The sequence below is a fragment of the Cucurbita pepo genome, chromosome 8 (assembly GCF_057944985.1).
Source record: "Cucurbita pepo subsp. pepo isolate OVF chromosome 8, ASM5794498v1, whole genome shotgun sequence".
Classification (NCBI taxonomy): Eukaryota; Viridiplantae; Streptophyta; class Magnoliopsida; order Cucurbitales; family Cucurbitaceae; genus Cucurbita; species Cucurbita pepo.
The window spans coordinates 930,655-947,137 of NC_141805.1; the positions used below are offsets into that span (position 1 = coordinate 930,655).

The following is a 16,483-nucleotide window of genomic DNA, read 5'->3' on the forward strand; positions in this document are numbered from 1 at the left end:
TATCTTATTTTATTTATAAAAAAGAGAGAAAAAAAACAATAGGTTTTTAATGGAAAAAATAGCACGCCCAGTGGGACTCGAACCCACAATCGCCTGATTAGAAGTCAGACGCCTTATCCATTAGGCCATGGGCGCTTATTGTTATTATCATTCAGATAATTTTATTTATCGTATTTATAAATTGAACCCTAATTTTGACTCACACTCCTATAAATAACGGTAGTACTACCTCAAGTGATTCCAATTTTCTCCGGAAGTGCGAAGCCTTCTCATCTGTTTCTTGAGTTTTCATCATTTTGATTTTGCATCCATTTCAATGCCTCTGACGATGAATCCATTAATTCTTTCATGAATTAGTGGAGATTTCGTATCCTGTGGATGGAGAGGCAGAAATTTGTTGCAGGAATGTTGAGTTACTTCGCCTTCGATATTCGCCCGGGCGCAGTGAATTAAAGCCTGCTAAATATCTTCGCTATTCCATTATTCTTCGTAATCGTTTGTTGCTACTTGCTTCGTTTTATTATTTTGGTTTCATTCTGAGAAGCCTTTGCTATGAATTGTTGATCTGTGTTCCTGTGCTTTTGTATTTTGAATCTGCTCTCTCTCTCTCTCTCTCTCTCTCTCTATGCGGCTCCTGTGATGGCATGAAATCTTTGAGAACTGATAGTCTAATTTTGATGACAATCACAAGCATATTATCTGAGGAGTCCATCTTTGAGAACCGATAGTCTATTTTTGGTTTTGTTTTTTGTTTTTCAACATTTCTTGTGGATTTTAAGCTCTTCATTTTGGTTTTGCTTGTTGATTTGAAGTGATGAACATGCACTGGGCTCTGAGGAGATGCAAAAGCTTCATTTGATGGATAATGCGGCCTAGAAAACCATGTCTGATCTCCATATTTACTAAATCTGTTAATTAATCATATTTTTTCTTTAAACTATAATTGTAATCATATTATTTTGGTGAATCAAGTTTTCTTGTTTGTTTTTTAGATTTACCAATTACAATTGTTTCGATTCAGTATAGTTCAAGAATCTTATGATTTGAAATGTGTGAAAAATGATTTTAGATTTTTTTATTCATAATGAAAAATTATTTTAAATAAACTCAATTGAAAATTTGTGTTGTTTGGTAGTTTGGGCGAGCGTAAATCTCAACTATAATATTTCTTGAGAATCTTAACATAGATTGAACCTATTTTTGAACCCATCTTTCATTTAGATTTCTCGACAACCCCTATGTTTCCGATCTATTTATTTATTATTGATCCAATTGATCCTGCCCTTATTTATTTATAATTGATCCAATTTATATTTGATCCCATTAATTGTGCAATTTTCGATTTATTTATAATTGATCCTTCACGCCATATGTTTCCGATTTATTTATTTATTTATAATTGATCTTTCACTTTCATCGCCGTCTTTCACTTTCATCGCCATATGTTTTTGATTGATTCATCGCCATATGTTTCTGATTGATTTATTTATTTATTTATAATTGATCCTTCACTTTCAACGCCATATGTTTCTGATTGATTTATAATTGATTTCAATTTATTTATAATTAATCCTTCCCTTCACTTTCAACGCCATAGGTTTGTGATTTATTTATAATTAATCCTTCCCTTCACTTTCAACGCCATATGTTTCCGATTTATTTATAATTGATCCTTCACTTTTAACGCCATATGTTTCCGATTTATTTATAATTGATCCTTCAATTTCAACGCCATATGTTTTCGATTTATTTATAATTGATCCTTCAATTTCAACGCCATATGTTTTCGATTTATTTATAATTGATCCTTCACTATTGATTGATTTACGTAGTTTACACTCAATTTGATGCCATGAAATTTAATCATGTTTTGTATAGAGCTTTCTTAGCCCTTATCAATAGTCATGTAAATTTCTCATTTCCTATAACAAATATGGTCTAAATAAAATTGCATTAATTACAAGTATAACGAAGAGGATATGATTATAAGTATAAAATTTATATTATTTTTTTTGCATCAAAGACCACGTAAATGGGGAATTAAATGTGTTCAAATTAAGTGAAAGAAAATCATTATCTAAGTTCTTATTGGTTGAGAGTCGTGTTAATATATTATAAATAGTGTTAGTTAGTGGGCTGGTGATGAAAAGAAGATGACAAGAAAGTAAACTACAAACCCAGCTAGAAGAATTCCTCCATACATGTAATTCTGAGACGACTCCACTGGGTATTTATACTGAATGCTGCAGCACTTCATCTTCTCCCTCTCTTCGATCAACACATAATCCACGTACCTACACCATCCACACACATCATATTATTATGAACCCTATATGCTACAATTCAACAAAACTCTAAAACCATTGTAGCTTACTGCTGCGTAAAAATGGAGCTCTGGAATATTTCCGAGCTGTTCCAATCTGCATCTTCTAAATGATGGTCGTATAATAGCGACGACAGATCCACGAGCTGTTCTTCGAGGTTCTGTTTTATGAATCGGTTATAATGTTTAGAGCTTTTGGTTACTGAAAGTAGTATCATTGACATGTTAAGCGACTTACGTCCAAGTATTTCTCGAGTCGTTCGACTAATTCGTGGGGAAATGGTTCGGGCAAGTTGGTGGTTCTTTTAAAGAACTTCTCCAACCATACGTCGGTTGTTGTCTTGTTCTTCTTTCCTTTTACTGGTTCGCCAAGTGGAGTTTTTAGATGTTCTGCTGCAAAGGATTGGACAGCCTGATACCAAATAAACAATGATCAAACCGAATTCATCCAAGATTAGAATGTCAGATGTAAATTAGGTTACCTCTGATGTATCTCGGACTCGGTGAAGAGCTGAATCTACACGTGCATATATTATGTTCCTCTGTCGGGGAAGGAGGTCGAAAACGGGAAACATGATTCAGCAAATTGCAATGATAGCAGTAAATGAGAAAAGGCTGGGCAAATTATCTCTCAAACGCCAATCATGTTCGATGGCCTTAAGGGCCATAGGACTTTGGAGATACATAAGTTGTTCTTACCAATGCAACATCTTGTAGCATTTGACTGACTTGAGACGTGTTCGAGAATGGACCAAATGGATGACAACCAGCTGCCCAGAGCCAATTTACAACTGCCCTCTCATGAACATGAGAAGCTCTCTCATAAGGTGCAGTCAACCCACCAACAGCTGAAGCAAGCCCAGCCAATATATGACGTTGTGCCTGCGATGGATCGGCATATCTTCTGTGTGTTTCGGAAACATATCTACACCAAAAAACACACTTGAGCTACATTGAAAATGAGTCGACTGTCGTAAAAAAGGAAAGAGAACTCACCAAGTTCCCTACTTCACAAACGGCATGCTAATACTACACAGCTAGAGAAGTTGGTTGAGGACCGATGAAGCACCAAACTAACTGTTTATACGGGGCTCAGCATACATTTGTTTTTGTTTCTGTTTTTGGAATTTAGTTAAGAATTCAAATGTTTTGTCAAGAAAGATGAAACTCGTTGAAGAGAATTGATGAGAAAACAAATACAATTTTCAAAAACCAAATGGTTATCTATATGCCTAAGAAGTCGAGCAAGCTTAGACTAAGCATTTTGAAGGTACCAAAATAGTCTAAAACCTTCCATGAGGGTAAACTATACACGGACTTCAATGAGACCACTGCTACAAACATTGGGACAGTCTAAACCAGTCATATAAGAGGAAGAAGAAAAACAATCAACGATGCGTTCTAGAGTAATTTTTAATCTATCGGTAATCATATGACTTATGGTGAGAAACATTTTTCGTTGTATTTCTATTTTCAATTTACCAGCAGTTCAAACAGGAATTCACAAGAATACGTACAGGAAGGTTTGTGTAAATGATTTCACTCTGTAAACTAATAAGATGATTGTGGATTTACTTGCATTCATCAATGATGTAAGTTTTCACTCACCTCAAAGGTATCTTCTCATTTTGATGCTCGAGTACTATGACAACATTTTTGCTTGCATAAACTAGGCTGTCATCCTCCATCATGAGTCTTGAATCAACGTCAGCCAATGATAGGACAAAACTGAAAAAAAGGAAACGATGGCATGAACTTGGATCTTAATGACTATTAAATGTCAAAATAGTAAAATATTCAAGTCATCAAGATTAAAGCTGATTTTAATCCTTACACTTCTCCCGTTCTCCCTCTCAAAACCCTCTTTTATAACCTGAGTTTGAGTTGCTTACACTGGAAGTATCCTAGTTCCATAAGTTCGATGCAAATCCCCCGGCTTTTTTTCGGTTTTCTTCACCTTCTTGCTAAATTTTGCTTGATATGTAGCCCAGTGAGGTTTGTGTTTCAGTACTGAATCAATTGAAACATCACTGTCATCCATCCAGTGCTGTTAGACGCCAAAATATAGATCATTAACTAAAGTTCACTGGTGAAGTATTTCAATCCACACAATATACTAACAACAAACCTTTATGCTAACCTGACGAAGGAAAAATTTATCAGATAAAGATGGATCAGCCACCTCAAGCAAACCTGCAGCAAGCACATCAGCGGACCTTTCCATTTCCTGAAACAAATTAACCAATTATTCACTGAATAGCATCAACGAGAATGCTAAAAATGTCCAATGGTCACGCTGTTACATGGATGCTACTTAACTAGTCCATGTAAACCATATAGTAGATTGAATTCCCTGAACAATATCAATATCAGGTAAACAAAATGGTCAAGTTTTGTATTGATAAAAACACAACAATTACTTCTCTAAGGATAGCTCCATCCAAATACGTCTTGGTATGAACATGAAAACGACCATCATTCTTTGTTTCCTGTAGGGAATGGCTTCGCATTGCTTTTGAAACAGCTATGGCCAGCTTTTCATGACGATGTAATAAATGTGCACCACCAATTATCACTACTTCTTGCCCAGCATGAACCATCTTTTTAACCTGAAATAACGTGAAACACTTACATGAAGAGGTTTGTGTTCTATATCAAACCATAAACCCAAATGTAGAGGATGTTAACATTCCGTATTAGTACAATGAATAACTTTGTTACCATTTATAACTCAGATAAATAAAAGTTTTAGCATCATCATTCGTAGAACTTTATACCATATTCAATGCAAGGGTCTTACCTCTGCCTCAATTGCTTCAACATTTATACTGTAATTGTAGCCTTTCTCCATAATATTGTATCGATTATGATTTTGCAAGACAATTATAGGTATAAGCAACCTTGTCATCATATCGACAGTTTCAAACCTACACACAAGGAATAAATAAGAATAAGACACTATTCATCAAGTTCCATCAGTACTCCTACTCCATGTGAGCCAGTTCTTCTCTAGGGTCTAGCCTTCTGCAGTATGCAGGCAACAAAACTAATAGACTAGGAAACATAAAATGAAATGGATGAAATGAGAGAACCTGACATCCGGGGCAATGACATGTTCAATAGTGGTTGATACTAGGGCAGCAAGTTGCCCCAAAAAATTATCATGGGTAGAATGATCAGTAGCTGCACCAAATCCTCTTGGAAATAGCACGTTCCTCAATCGTGGTAGAGTTCTAGAACTGACGCTTCCTTCTTCAGTTTCAATTTTTCCATATGTACATGGGCCAGCTGAGAGATCAATCACAGCATATCTGAATACAACACAGAATGTTAGACCCTAAAAGAACTGTAATAACATAAGAGAGCTCTAGTTACAATGTTGAACAACAAAGAAAAGATTAACATATGCACATTCCATCATCAAAGAAATAAAAAACAATTACACTGGTTGGGCTCAAAGACAAGCTGACCTACCACCACAGTGATCAGCCTTCATTACGATACCAGTGGCAGTGATCACAGTAGGTCTAATGATATGGATTCAACCACTTGAGAAATAAAATTAAGCACTCCACTTAGCTCCACTATTAACATCAATCACTGAAAGCGTGTGAATAACATTAACAATCACAACTTAGTAACTTCCACTAAGCTTGTCTGTGTTTAATGATAGTTCTCTTAACCACTCAAAACACATAAATAAAATTAAATTTAACCATTAATTTATTACAATTTGCAATGAAACCACATAGAAACAGCAAGACTCCCCAAATATATCTAAAAACAAACCATAGTTATCCAAATCAGGGAACTTTCAAACAATACCTGCCAGAGCCCAGCCAAACTTGAGTAGCTCCTCCTCCATCATATCGATAACGATAAATGTAATCTCCTTCTTGTTTTTTCATATCTTCCTCATTTAGCTGGTCAAGTTTCCCATGCATTAAACTATCAAGATCAATTTCTTTATGTCTGGGGTCCATTCTGACCTGTTAAAGAGACGGTAAAACACAAAATGAAACTAAAGCAACAAAGGATGACAGTAGAAAGAAATTTTTTTAAGGACGGTAGATCTTCACAAACAAATAAAAAGGATGTTCCATGAGACAACAGAGGAAAATAAAAAGAAAGAAAAAAGCACTTCATCTGACAGAGACAAGAATATTAAATGTAAAATTTATTGAAAAATTTATGCTTTCTCAAGGAGACAAAGTCACCTAAAATTTGTATTGAAAGTTTTGATGCAGACAAAGTCACCAAACCTTATCAAAGTTGACAAGAAATATGGCAATTGGCATTAGTCTATCCCTCTCAGCAGTAGCATATCCCTCATTCTCCGTGTCAAATATATAGGAATATAACTTCTGAAACACAGGTTCAACTGCTGTTGCTTCAACCTCAAACAAAGGAACATCCCTTCCAAAATCAGTCTGGAAATGTATGTGTACAAAAATAAATGTTAACAAACTTCCCCAAAACTACATATAAAAGAATATTTAAAAAAAAATTAAAAAAAAATAAAAAAAGAGGAAGAAGAAGAAGAAAATAGCAGCACAAAGCTTTATTTGCACCTCTCTTGCAGTTCCAGCAGGAATCATGGTCTCCTTCAGCGCTTTCTCAAGAGCTATCAATTCAGCCTGACCTGCCTGTAGCAGTGCAAAATATAGTAGCTAAACTAAAGAGCTTTTTGTACAAAAATACAATATTCATTAAGAAAAGTATCATTTCAAATTGATGAGTGCAAGCAGATTTATTTATGCCTTCTGAGAGAAAAGCAAAGTGAAGTGGCGAACTAGTTTTTTTGCAATTGTTTGGGGTATCTAGATTTTGAGAGAATAACAGGATGTTTAGAGAGGCGGAAAAATCGTGTGAGGGGGTTATGAAGGGGGCTAGTTTTAATGTCTCCTTGTGGGCGTCAATTGATAGGCTCTTTTGTAATTATAATCCTAGTTTGATTTGGTTGGATTGGAGTTCTACAGTTGTTTTTCGACTCCCTCTCAACCTTTTGTTTTTTGTTGAGTTGTTTATTGTACGGTCTTGTATCTCTTTCATTTTTCTCAATGAATCCCCACTTTTTTGTCCTTGACAAAGGAGATGAGGTTCTTCACTAAGTTCAAAAGAAAGAAATAAAAAGAGTTTCTCTATGACCTCCTCCATTTGAGTATGAATTATCTTATCCCATTTGGAAGTATATCATCACATAATTATCTATGACTATTTCTATCTCTATAACAACCACTTGATGTAAAGGGGAGGAAAATGGAAGTGGGAAAATAATCACGGGAAGGATTCCTTTTCGGATAACAGGAACTATAACTGGTATTCCTATCATCCGTTGTTCAAGACCTTTGATCTCTACCCAAATGATGAAAGAAAATGGGATCACTTCTTATGGACACGTTAAGAATGGTTCTGATCTAGTTCATGGTCTATCTAGGCGTAGAAAGCACTCTAGTGGTACCTATGCTAATTTTGGCAGACCATGCTAAATATAATGGATAGGGAAAAGACCCTAAAAGATGAAATATGTTACAATGGAAGTAGGACTTACCAAGCATGCTTGTATTTAATCAATAAAAATAAAGATATAACTTTCGGGAAGTTATCAGTTCAAAAACATGAAGTCAAGTGCAAAGGGAGCTATAGTCTAATAAATATAAATCAAAGTCTTGTAAGAGTGTGAGTTACTTAACAAAATAAAAATGAAACTTACAGGAAATGCATTATATACGATATGATGTTCAATGTCAATGGGCTCGCCAGTCTCGAGACATGATGGCCTATGAGACGGGAAGCAGTCTCTAAGAAACTCTTGTAGCTTGTGTGAATCTACGAAGTACCGGTAGGCTCCATCGCCATTTAAACCAATAAGGATAATGTTCACTTCAAGTGGAACCTGAAAGGGAACCTGTGTAATGCTTTTATTAGTTTCTACATGAGCAGTAGAGAACCTATACATTGAAATGAGTTTGTCAATCATAATCAAACATGTTCTAATTTTTTAGCTATTTTTGTAAATGGGTAATATGCATCATAATATTTCATAGTTCACAAGTTATGAAGAACCAAGGCAACTAGCAATAAAAAGTTAACGAAAAATTACAAGTCCTTACACGTCGAAACTCACTAAGAGGTATAGGTCAATCCATGCTGATGTCAAAGGACTAAAATAAACAAGTCAAGACTACCGAAGCATGATCATAAGATCACAAAAGATGATCAAGGTCACCGCTACTCCCTTACAAAGGATAACAACAATGCAGACCTATCAACGAGGATAACCTTCCCACAATTCGACAAATGGATTCAAATGTGAGTCCATAGCTCGATTCCATGAACAGCATTCCTCCATGATAGCCAAAGATTGTACGTACTCGAGTTTGATCGACAGCAATAATGCCTTCAATCGAAAACACTGAGGAGGAAAGAAGAGAGAGAGAGCACATAACGCGCAAATCTGAAACTCTCTATTCCTCCTAATCATTCTAACGTCGTTCAATAGCGAGCGCGACAAAGATAATCTAATCATGGCCACTGCATTTCATTCGAGTAAACGATTACAGAATCAAGGATGCGGAATCATGGTATGGAAGAATATACAGCAAGAGAAATACCTCAGCTCGTGAATGAAGCATGCGACGAACATCATGTCGAACACTATCTCGGACGGTATGGAAGGCTCCGTGATGCCAGTGAGGGTGTCCCAGATCTCTCCTGAAAGCTTGAGCTTCCGACTCCAATGGAACTGCAAGCAATACGAAAACAAAAACACAACCATATAATAATAAGCTTGAGTTCAATTCTGCAGCCATGGAACTGAGAATCAACTGCAATTCCCGAATCCTTTCTTCTTTGACTGCTCGGTTTGCGATTGACGCTGCGATTACGTCTCCATAAACATGAAAGAAAATCAAGAAATTGACGATCAAATGTTAGAATTGGAGGATAGATAATTGATCAGCAGCAGAGCCAGTGGACGCGAACTGAACTGAGAAAATTCGTCGAGATTATTTATATATTGGTTATTTAATCGAAATAATAAAAACTTTATATTAAATTGTATTTACAATGCAACTTTTTTTTTTTTTAATAATAAATATTAAAAAAAAAAACTTTAAATATATTTCTCTATTTAATTTTCTTCCGGTAATTATTTTATAAAATAAAATTGACTGAATGAACAAATATAAATAAATTTATTTATGCAAATAAATCAAATATAAAGTTAACATAAACAAAATATTATCAATTTAACTTTCTAAAATATTTTTAAAAAAATTATTTAAAAAACTAGTAAAAATAATTTAATTAATTAACTTTACCAATATTATGCTTTAATGAACTATTATAACATAATTTTTACATTTTCACCAAAAAAAAAAAAAAATCTTGTGAATTTAGATAAATTGACATTTTCTTTTTATTAAATTTAGATTTATATAAGGTGGGTCGTTTGGAGTTTGTAATTAAAATAATAATAATAATAAATTATTTTTTAAAATATTTGTCTGAGTGAACAAAAAAAATCTCTTCTATTTATTATTATAATGGCTCTAAAATTAATTAATTATTAACTTTTTAACCTTTTTTGTACTTTTATATATTATTTTAATTTAACTAATATATTTTTATTGACCACATAATGTACTTTAAAAAGCTTAAATACTCATAAAATATTTATTAAAAAAAAAACAAAAAAAACAAATTATCCACTTTACAAAACCTAAGCAAAAATAATCTACCCAAAGTTGTGATGTACATAAACACAAGCATAAACAATCTTTATTCACCTACCAATTATATCACATGGCTTCGACGACGACGACGTGTATGCTCGGAGCTTTGCTCATAAACAATGGCTGGAAAACTACACGAGTATATGGTCAAAAAAGCTAACCGATGTCGCCGAGGGCTCTCTCTGTTAAAGGGAGTTCGAGAGTGATCGAGAAATAACATCTTTCAGATTCTCTGATGTATTGGACTTCACCATTCATGAGCTTCAGAATCTTTCTGCACATGCTCAACCCTAATCCTTCTTGAGTCGCCCATCGCCCACTGTGAAACATGTCCTGTATCAACTCAGGAGGTAGACCTTCCCCAGGGCATACAATCCTTCATCATAGTAACATATGTTAGCCATTTGCTTATGGAACTAATGCTATTGTTGAAACAAGGAAACATAATAACTATGCATTTACTATTAAACTATTAAGGACTGTTGAGTGGGAGTTCGATGGCTAATTAAGGAAAAGATCGTTGATTTATAAGGAAAAGATCGTTGATTTATAAGTAAAAGAATACTATCTCCATTGGTACGAGGCCTTTTGGGGAAACTAAAAGCAAAGTTACGAGAGTTTATGCTCAAAGTGGACAATATCACACCATTGTGGAGGGTTCGTGATTCCCAACATGGTATCAGAGTCATGCCCTTAACTTAGCCACGTCAATAGAATCCTCAAATGTCGAACAACGAAGTTGTGAACCTCGAAGGTGTAGTCAAAAGTGACTCAAGTGTCGAACAAAGGGTATATTTTGCTTGAGGGGAGGAGTCGAGCCTTGATTAAGAGGAGGTTGTTCGAGGACTCTATAGGCCTCAGGGGAGGCTAGCCTAGAAGGAATAGTCAAAAGTGACTCAAGTGTCGAACAAATGATGTATTTTGTTCAAGGGCTCCAAAAAAAAGAGTCAAATCTCGATTAGGGGGGGTTGTTCGAGGACTACATAGGTCTCAGGGGAGGCTAGCCTCGAAAATGTAGTCAAAAGTGACCTAAGTGTCGAACAAATGGTGTATTGTGTTTGAGGGCTCCAAAAAACGGAGTCGAGCCTCGATTAAGGGGAGATTGCTCGAGACTCTATGGTATACTTTGTTCGAGAGAAGAATTGTTGGGAGGGAGTCCCACATTGGCTAATTAAGGAAAGATCACGGGTTTATAAGTAAGTAATACCATCTCCATTGGTATGAGGCTTGTTGGGGAAACCAAAAGCAAAGCCACGAGAATTTATGCTCGAAGTGAACAATATCATACCATTGTAGAGGTTCGTGATTTTTAACATCTACATCATGTTCTTTTTGTTCAACTTCCAATATCTTCAGCTCAAACATATTGGGAAGAATGATTGAACATTAAAGTACCTGAATTCGGTGCGTGCGAGACGAAGTCGATCCGAGTTTTGCTTCAGGAATGGACAGACACGTAATTCTACCCAGCCTTCCGGAGACGGTGCGTAACGCACCATGTTCAACAAGAAATCAGCTAAGACCTGTTGAATTCTCACTTGATCGCCATATACAGCCATAGTCTTTACTTCTTCTGGTATATCACGAACCAGTTGTAAGTTTCTTTCTCTGAGTAGTAACATCGCTTGACTAACAACAGCATTAATAACACTTCCCAGTAAGAACTCCCCCTTCTCAATCTCCATTGTACTGATTCCAAAACAAATCAGAAAATTAGCTACTCTTCTCGAGACATGTTATTGCCAAATGAGAATGGTTTACATAAATCCAAAAAAGCAGGGGAGAAAGGTAGCAAGATCGAGCCTAAAATAAACAATTTAGCATAAAAATTACTATGATTGTAACCATCTAAGCCCACTGCTAGCCGATATTGTCCGCTTTGGCCTCTTACATATGGTTGTCAGTCTCATGGTTTTAAAATGCGTCTACTAGGGAGAGTTTTCCACACCCTTATAAGAAATGTTTCGTTCCCCTTCCAACTGATGTGGGATCTCACAATCCACCCCCTCTTAGGGGCCAGCGTCTCCACTGGCACACCGCTCGGTGTCTGACTCTGATATCATTTGTAACAGCCCAAGCCCACCGCTAGCAGATACTGTCCGTTTTGGCTCCTTACATATCATCATCAACCTCACGGTTTTAAAATGCGTCTACTAGGGAGAGATTTCCACACCCTTATAAGAAATGAAATGTTTTGTTCCCCTCTCCAATCGATGTGAGGCCTCACAATCCACCCCTCTTGGGGGCCAGCGTCCTCGCTGGCACACCACCCGATGTCTAGCTCTGATACCATTTGTAAGAGCCCAAACCCACTGCTAGCAGATATAATCCGTTTTGGCCCTTTATGTATCGTCGTCAGCCTCATGCCTTTAAAACGCGTCTACTAGGGAGAGGCTACCACACCCTTATAAGGAATGTTTCGTTCCCCTCTCCAACCAATGTGGGACCTCACAATCCACCCCCTCGTGGGGGCCAGTGTCCTCACTGACACACTGCCCGGTGTCTGGCTCTGATACCATTCGTAATAGCCCAAGCCCACCGCTAACAAATGTTATCCACTTTGGGCCGTTACATATCACCGTCAGCCTCACAGTTTTAAAACGCGTCTACTAGGGAGAGGTCTCCACACCCTTATAAGGAATGTTTTGTTCCCCTCTTCAAGTGACATAAAACCTCGCGATAATAGACAGATAATTGTTAAAGAACAACTCACCCATCATCAATACTTTCCAAATCCATATCTTCTATAATCTTTAACATCTGCTTTTCACAAGAAACACTGGTCTCCAGAAACTGCTTCTGGTCTTCACTCAAATCCGTAGCCTCCAGAAGCGAGTTAGTAAAGCGTATACCACTCAAAGGACTCTTCACTTCCTGGCAAATGTAAGCCAGCTCTTTCATCCTTACAAACCGGTTCTTCTCCTGTTGCCTCTGCATTCTAAGAGTTTGCTGCAATTCAAGACTGGCAATCTGAACAAAGCAGAAAGCTCCAACAATCTGCCCCTCCATATTCATCCTCTTATTTGCTGTCAACAGAGCCTGCACATATTTCCCCTTTTTGTCATAAAAAGAAAAGGGGAATTTTTCATTGTTCTTCCCTCCAATTGCACCGTGCAAGACAATCATGAATTTGGTCAATTCATCTGGCCCCTTCAGTCTACAACAATCTCCAAAAACCTCCCCTACTAGCATTTTTCCAATTATGTCTTCTCTGGACCATCCGGTGAGGTTTTCCATGGCGGTATTCCATTCCGAGCAACACGTATTGTCGTCCGAAGCGAATATTGGAGGGATAAGAGGACTGGGACTATGAACAATGGCTTTATAATCACATTGTATGCTAATAAATTTGTCCATGAACACTTTTTGGCAGGTAAGATCTTGACCAACAAAACAAACGCCTACTATGTTATCAGTGTAGTCCCTGCTAGAACAAGCATTGACAGCCACAAAAATTGGCTGTCTTTGATCATCTGGATCTCGCCCAAATGTCTTCATTTTTATCTCTATATTCTTTTCTTCTTCACCTGCATTTATAAAACAACTATAATATAGACCAAAAAAGCTCCATAAGTAACTGAGCTACCTACCTTTTAAAGCCCGGGAAACGAGTTTGTCGACTATTTCTTCAGATTCTTTATACACGAGATCACGAACTAGGGATTTCCCCATAGCTTCCTCGACTGCAAGCCCAGTCAACTCTGCTATCTTAGTGTTCCATCCATTGATACAGCTGTCGACATCTACAGCAAAGATTGGAGCAGTTGCAGTCTCGATCAACCTGACCATTTCTCTAGCAACCAAGCTGAGCTCATCGATCCCTTGCAAGTTGAGATCCCCTAGTTGAGGATGCACAACTGTTTTCGAATTGATTGCAGCGTTATCCTTGAATGAATCTCGAAGAATAAGCTGCAATGAGTGAATAGCATCCATTTCTGCAGTCTCCCACGGTAAACTACGCGATTTTACTACTTCTAGAAATGCCTTGAACGAAGAACGTGGATGCATTCTTTGACCATCGTCCTTATCCGCTGGGTGATGCTTTGCGCCGCCCCACTTGATCTCTTTTCCTGTGTGCGATCGGAACCAGAAGAGAAAATCCCTTTTGGTGATATAGGCAACATCCATTCCACAAACTGCACCACCAAGCAAGGCTGCCCCTGGATAGCCAGCATCGGCCAAGCTGTCTGTACTTAAACCAGTTGAATCGCCATGGAAAGCTAGCAACCATTCCACGACGTCCTTTATTTGGGCTTCGGTTGGCGTCACGCCTAGAGGGTAATACTTCCCTTGATAGTAAAGAGCTGCCCCATCACACTTTACTAAGTCCATGATGCTTGGACTCTGAGTAATAATGCCAGTTGGGGAATCACGAAGAAGCATGTCACATAAAAGAGTTTGAGTTCTCAAAACATGTTTCTCAGACATCTGTGAAGCCAATTGCAATTCCATATTAAGTTGAAGTCCAAATGCTTGCATTAGAAACTCACATGCATACCGGAGAGGGAACGGAATACACCGAGCCGAAGTATGGTGGCAAACAACCAAACCCCAAAGCCTCGTTGAACTTCGCCCACCAATAGCTTCGTCGTCGTTATTATTGATAACAACCGCCATTGCTAACGACGAAATGGAGCCCATATTGGCCATATACTGAGAATGACAGCCATGGGGAGCACGAAGAGTCGAACCCACTAAGCAAAGAGGTTGCATAAGCCCTGCAGCCTGAATTACACGAACTGGAGAAGCATGGCAATCGACAATCATTCTAACACGGTTTTGCTTAAACAAAAACCTCGATGCCTGAGGAATATCAGTAGAAGGATAATGCAATCCAATGTATGGCTCTAAGTCAGGCCTCTTGCTTTCAGCGACAACCTCACCGTGCTCGTCTTCGTGAAACTTATACACCATAACTCGATCGTATCCAGTAAGCTCCCTAACACTCTCAACCACAGTATCACACAACAGTTTAATATCTCCACCAGGGAGTGCTTGTAGCTTAGAAATTGCACGCACTGCAAGCTTTTGCGATTGGACTGCCCCAGCAATAGAAAGGGCAGGATCCTCCGTTCTTGCTGGCTCTAAATCAATCACAATTCCGACATCAATCCTATGCAAAATAGCATAAAATGGCTTCAAAGAATTCTTAGAATGAACCCAAACAGGGTTTAACAAAGTGATTTCTCGAGCCCCAAATGCTTTCTCAAGCAAAATTGCACTATTGGAAGTGAACAAGTTCCGTACATCAGTTCCAATTGTGAGAATCTCTATCTTTTCAAGATTTGGCACTGATTGAGGAGTAAGACCAAGCAATTCCCTAGTGTTTTCACTATAAGCAATAACCCGAAAATTTGCCTCATCGATGGCTATCATACATCCAAAGGGCTGGATATGGCCGCCCCTTTGAATCATCGATAAATAAGCAGTAATTTGCTGCTCCGGCACAGATTGTGTCGAAGTTCTAATAGATTGTGAGTAGTCAAAAGATTTACCGGACTCACCTGACTGTTCAAACACTGCGTGAAGACGAGCATCGATGGTGTACTGCGCTACGGCTTTGCTGATGGATTCTGTACGATTAGATCGCATATGGCTCGTGTTCGTGTTCGTGTTCGTGTTCGAGGACTCTGCTTGTTGCTGATGCGAATTCGTCCCCCGATTACTCGAAACCATTTTTCAGACGGCGATTTACTTCCACTAACTTTCACAAATTCCTCAAATCCTAACCATGGATACTCAATTCAGTACACAGCGGCGCCGGAGCTGAGAAAGCACGATTCTCCGACGAAGAACAAGAGATCAAAATTCACAAAATCAAAATCAGTTCATAGAAATGAAAACAACAAAACTCTCATCACTAGGTGCTTAAAAAAAAAACTTGACGAATTGAGAGCTTTCAGTCGTACGTAAAAAGAACGAACTAGCAAAACCGGAGTGTTGTTTCAGTATTTGAAATACATATATACATATATATATATATATATATATATATATATATATATATACCGAAAAAGGAGAAGAAAATCCTAATTTGTTCTTCGAGGACTCTTTTTCTTCTCTGCTGCTTTCTCTCTCTCCATTCTCTCTGTGGCTTCTCTCGCCTCTCTGTTCATCGACAGAGCTGTGTGCTTGTGAAATCCATGGAAGCTGAAAAGTCGGTGTTTATTTTATTTTATTATTTATTTATAATATATATAACTGAAATTAAAGAGAAAAGCTGGTAATAATTAACAGCTTTTTAAATTCCACTTTTATTCTTTAAAAATTGAACTAATTTCTTTTTGGCTTAAATTATAAGCTTCAACTTTTGCTAATAAAGTTATCATAAATAGTTTTATAAACAATTTAATTTAAATGTTAAAAATGTCAATAAATAAAATTGAAATTTTAACTCATTTAATTATTATATGGTTTGATAAGT

At 37.3% G+C, this 16,483-nt stretch overlaps 2 protein-coding genes, 1 long non-coding RNA gene and 3 other non-coding genes across 8 annotated transcripts; 3 read left to right on the forward strand and 3 right to left on the reverse strand.

Moving 5' to 3' along the window:
- Positions 1-62: 62 nt before the first annotated feature.
- Positions 63-135, reverse strand: TRNAR-UCU (transfer RNA arginine (anticodon UCU)). Its single transcript has one exon. It is a non-coding gene; the product is annotated as a tRNA-Arg (tRNA).
- Positions 136-253: 118 nt separating this feature from the next.
- LOC147791354 (uncharacterized) lies at positions 254-991 on the forward strand. Its single transcript, XR_015422175.1, has 2 exons — positions 254-489; positions 813-991. It is a non-coding gene; the product is annotated as an uncharacterized LOC147791354 (long non-coding RNA).
- LOC111801230 (small nucleolar RNA R66) lies at positions 633-707 on the forward strand. The gene has a single exon (XR_002816105.1). It is a non-coding gene; the product is annotated as a small nucleolar RNA R66 (small nucleolar RNA).
- On the forward strand, positions 808-893 carry LOC111801239 (small nucleolar RNA snoR118). The gene has a single exon (XR_002816114.1). It is a non-coding gene; the product is annotated as a small nucleolar RNA snoR118 (small nucleolar RNA).
- A 989-nt stretch (positions 992-1,980) lies between the features above and the next one.
- LOC111801047 (uncharacterized) lies at positions 1,981-9,319 on the reverse strand. 2 transcript variants are annotated; one of them, XM_023685013.2, is made up of 16 exons: positions 8,938-9,319; positions 8,037-8,231; positions 6,895-6,969; positions 6,586-6,753; positions 6,149-6,312; positions 5,416-5,634; positions 5,124-5,250; positions 4,744-4,932; positions 4,464-4,550; positions 4,216-4,370; positions 3,932-4,051; positions 3,023-3,248; positions 2,806-2,865; positions 2,562-2,735; positions 2,375-2,484; positions 1,981-2,294 (listed from the first exon to the last, which is right to left on the reverse strand). In XM_023685013.2, the coding sequence occupies exons 1-16, from the start codon at positions 9,133-9,135 to the stop codon at positions 2,129-2,131; spliced, it is 2,433 nt and encodes an 810-aa protein (XP_023540781.1). In that variant the 5' UTR covers positions 9,136-9,319; the 3' UTR covers positions 1,981-2,128. The 2 variants fall into 2 exon arrangements, with proteins under 2 accessions (XP_023540781.1, XP_023540780.1); XM_023685012.2 differs by having other exon boundaries at positions 4,452-4,550.
- A 649-nt stretch (positions 9,320-9,968) lies between these two features.
- Positions 9,969-16,214, reverse strand: LOC111801045 (phytochrome B). Of its 2 annotated transcripts, XM_023685011.2 has the most exons (5): positions 15,564-16,214; positions 13,650-15,143; positions 12,773-13,586; positions 11,455-11,748; positions 9,969-10,435 (listed from the first exon to the last, which is right to left on the reverse strand). In XM_023685011.2, the coding sequence occupies exons 1-5, from the start codon at positions 15,733-15,735 to the stop codon at positions 10,216-10,218; spliced, it is 2,994 nt and encodes a 997-aa protein (XP_023540779.1). In that variant the 5' UTR covers positions 15,736-16,214; the 3' UTR covers positions 9,969-10,215. The 2 variants fall into 2 exon arrangements, with proteins under 2 accessions (XP_023540779.1, XP_023540778.1); XM_023685010.2 differs by having other exon boundaries at positions 13,650-16,214.
- Positions 16,215-16,483: the final 269 nt, after the last annotated feature.

What these genes read in the sequence shown, in the direction of transcription:
- LOC111801047 (XM_023685012.2), bottom strand. Translation starts at nt 9,135, where the DNA reads ATGGCTGCAGAATTGAACTCAAGCTTATTATTATATGGTTGTGTTTTT. An exon ending in TTCGTCAGGTTAGCATAAAG is followed by an intron (nt 4,371 to 4,451) that starts GTTTGTTGTTAG and finishes GGCGTCTAACAG; the next exon opens with CACTGGATGGATGACAGTGA. An exon ending in AGCTCCATTTTTACGCAGCA is followed by an intron (nt 2,295 to 2,374) that starts GTAAGCTACAAT and finishes TGGATGGTGTAG; the next exon opens with GTACGTGGATTATGTGTTGA.
- LOC111801045 (XM_023685010.2), bottom strand. Translation starts at nt 15,735, where the DNA reads ATGGTTTCGAGTAATCGGGGGACGAATTCGCATCAGCAACAAGCAGAG. An exon ending in CGTTTCCCGGGCTTTAAAAG is followed by an intron (nt 13,587 to 13,649) that starts GTAGGTAGCTCA and finishes TTATAAATGCAG; the next exon opens with GTGAAGAAGAAAAGAATATA. An exon ending in CTCGCACGCACCGAATTCAG is followed by an intron (nt 10,436 to 11,454) that starts GTACTTTAATGT and finishes ACTATGATGAAG; the next exon opens with GATTGTATGCCCTGGGGAAG.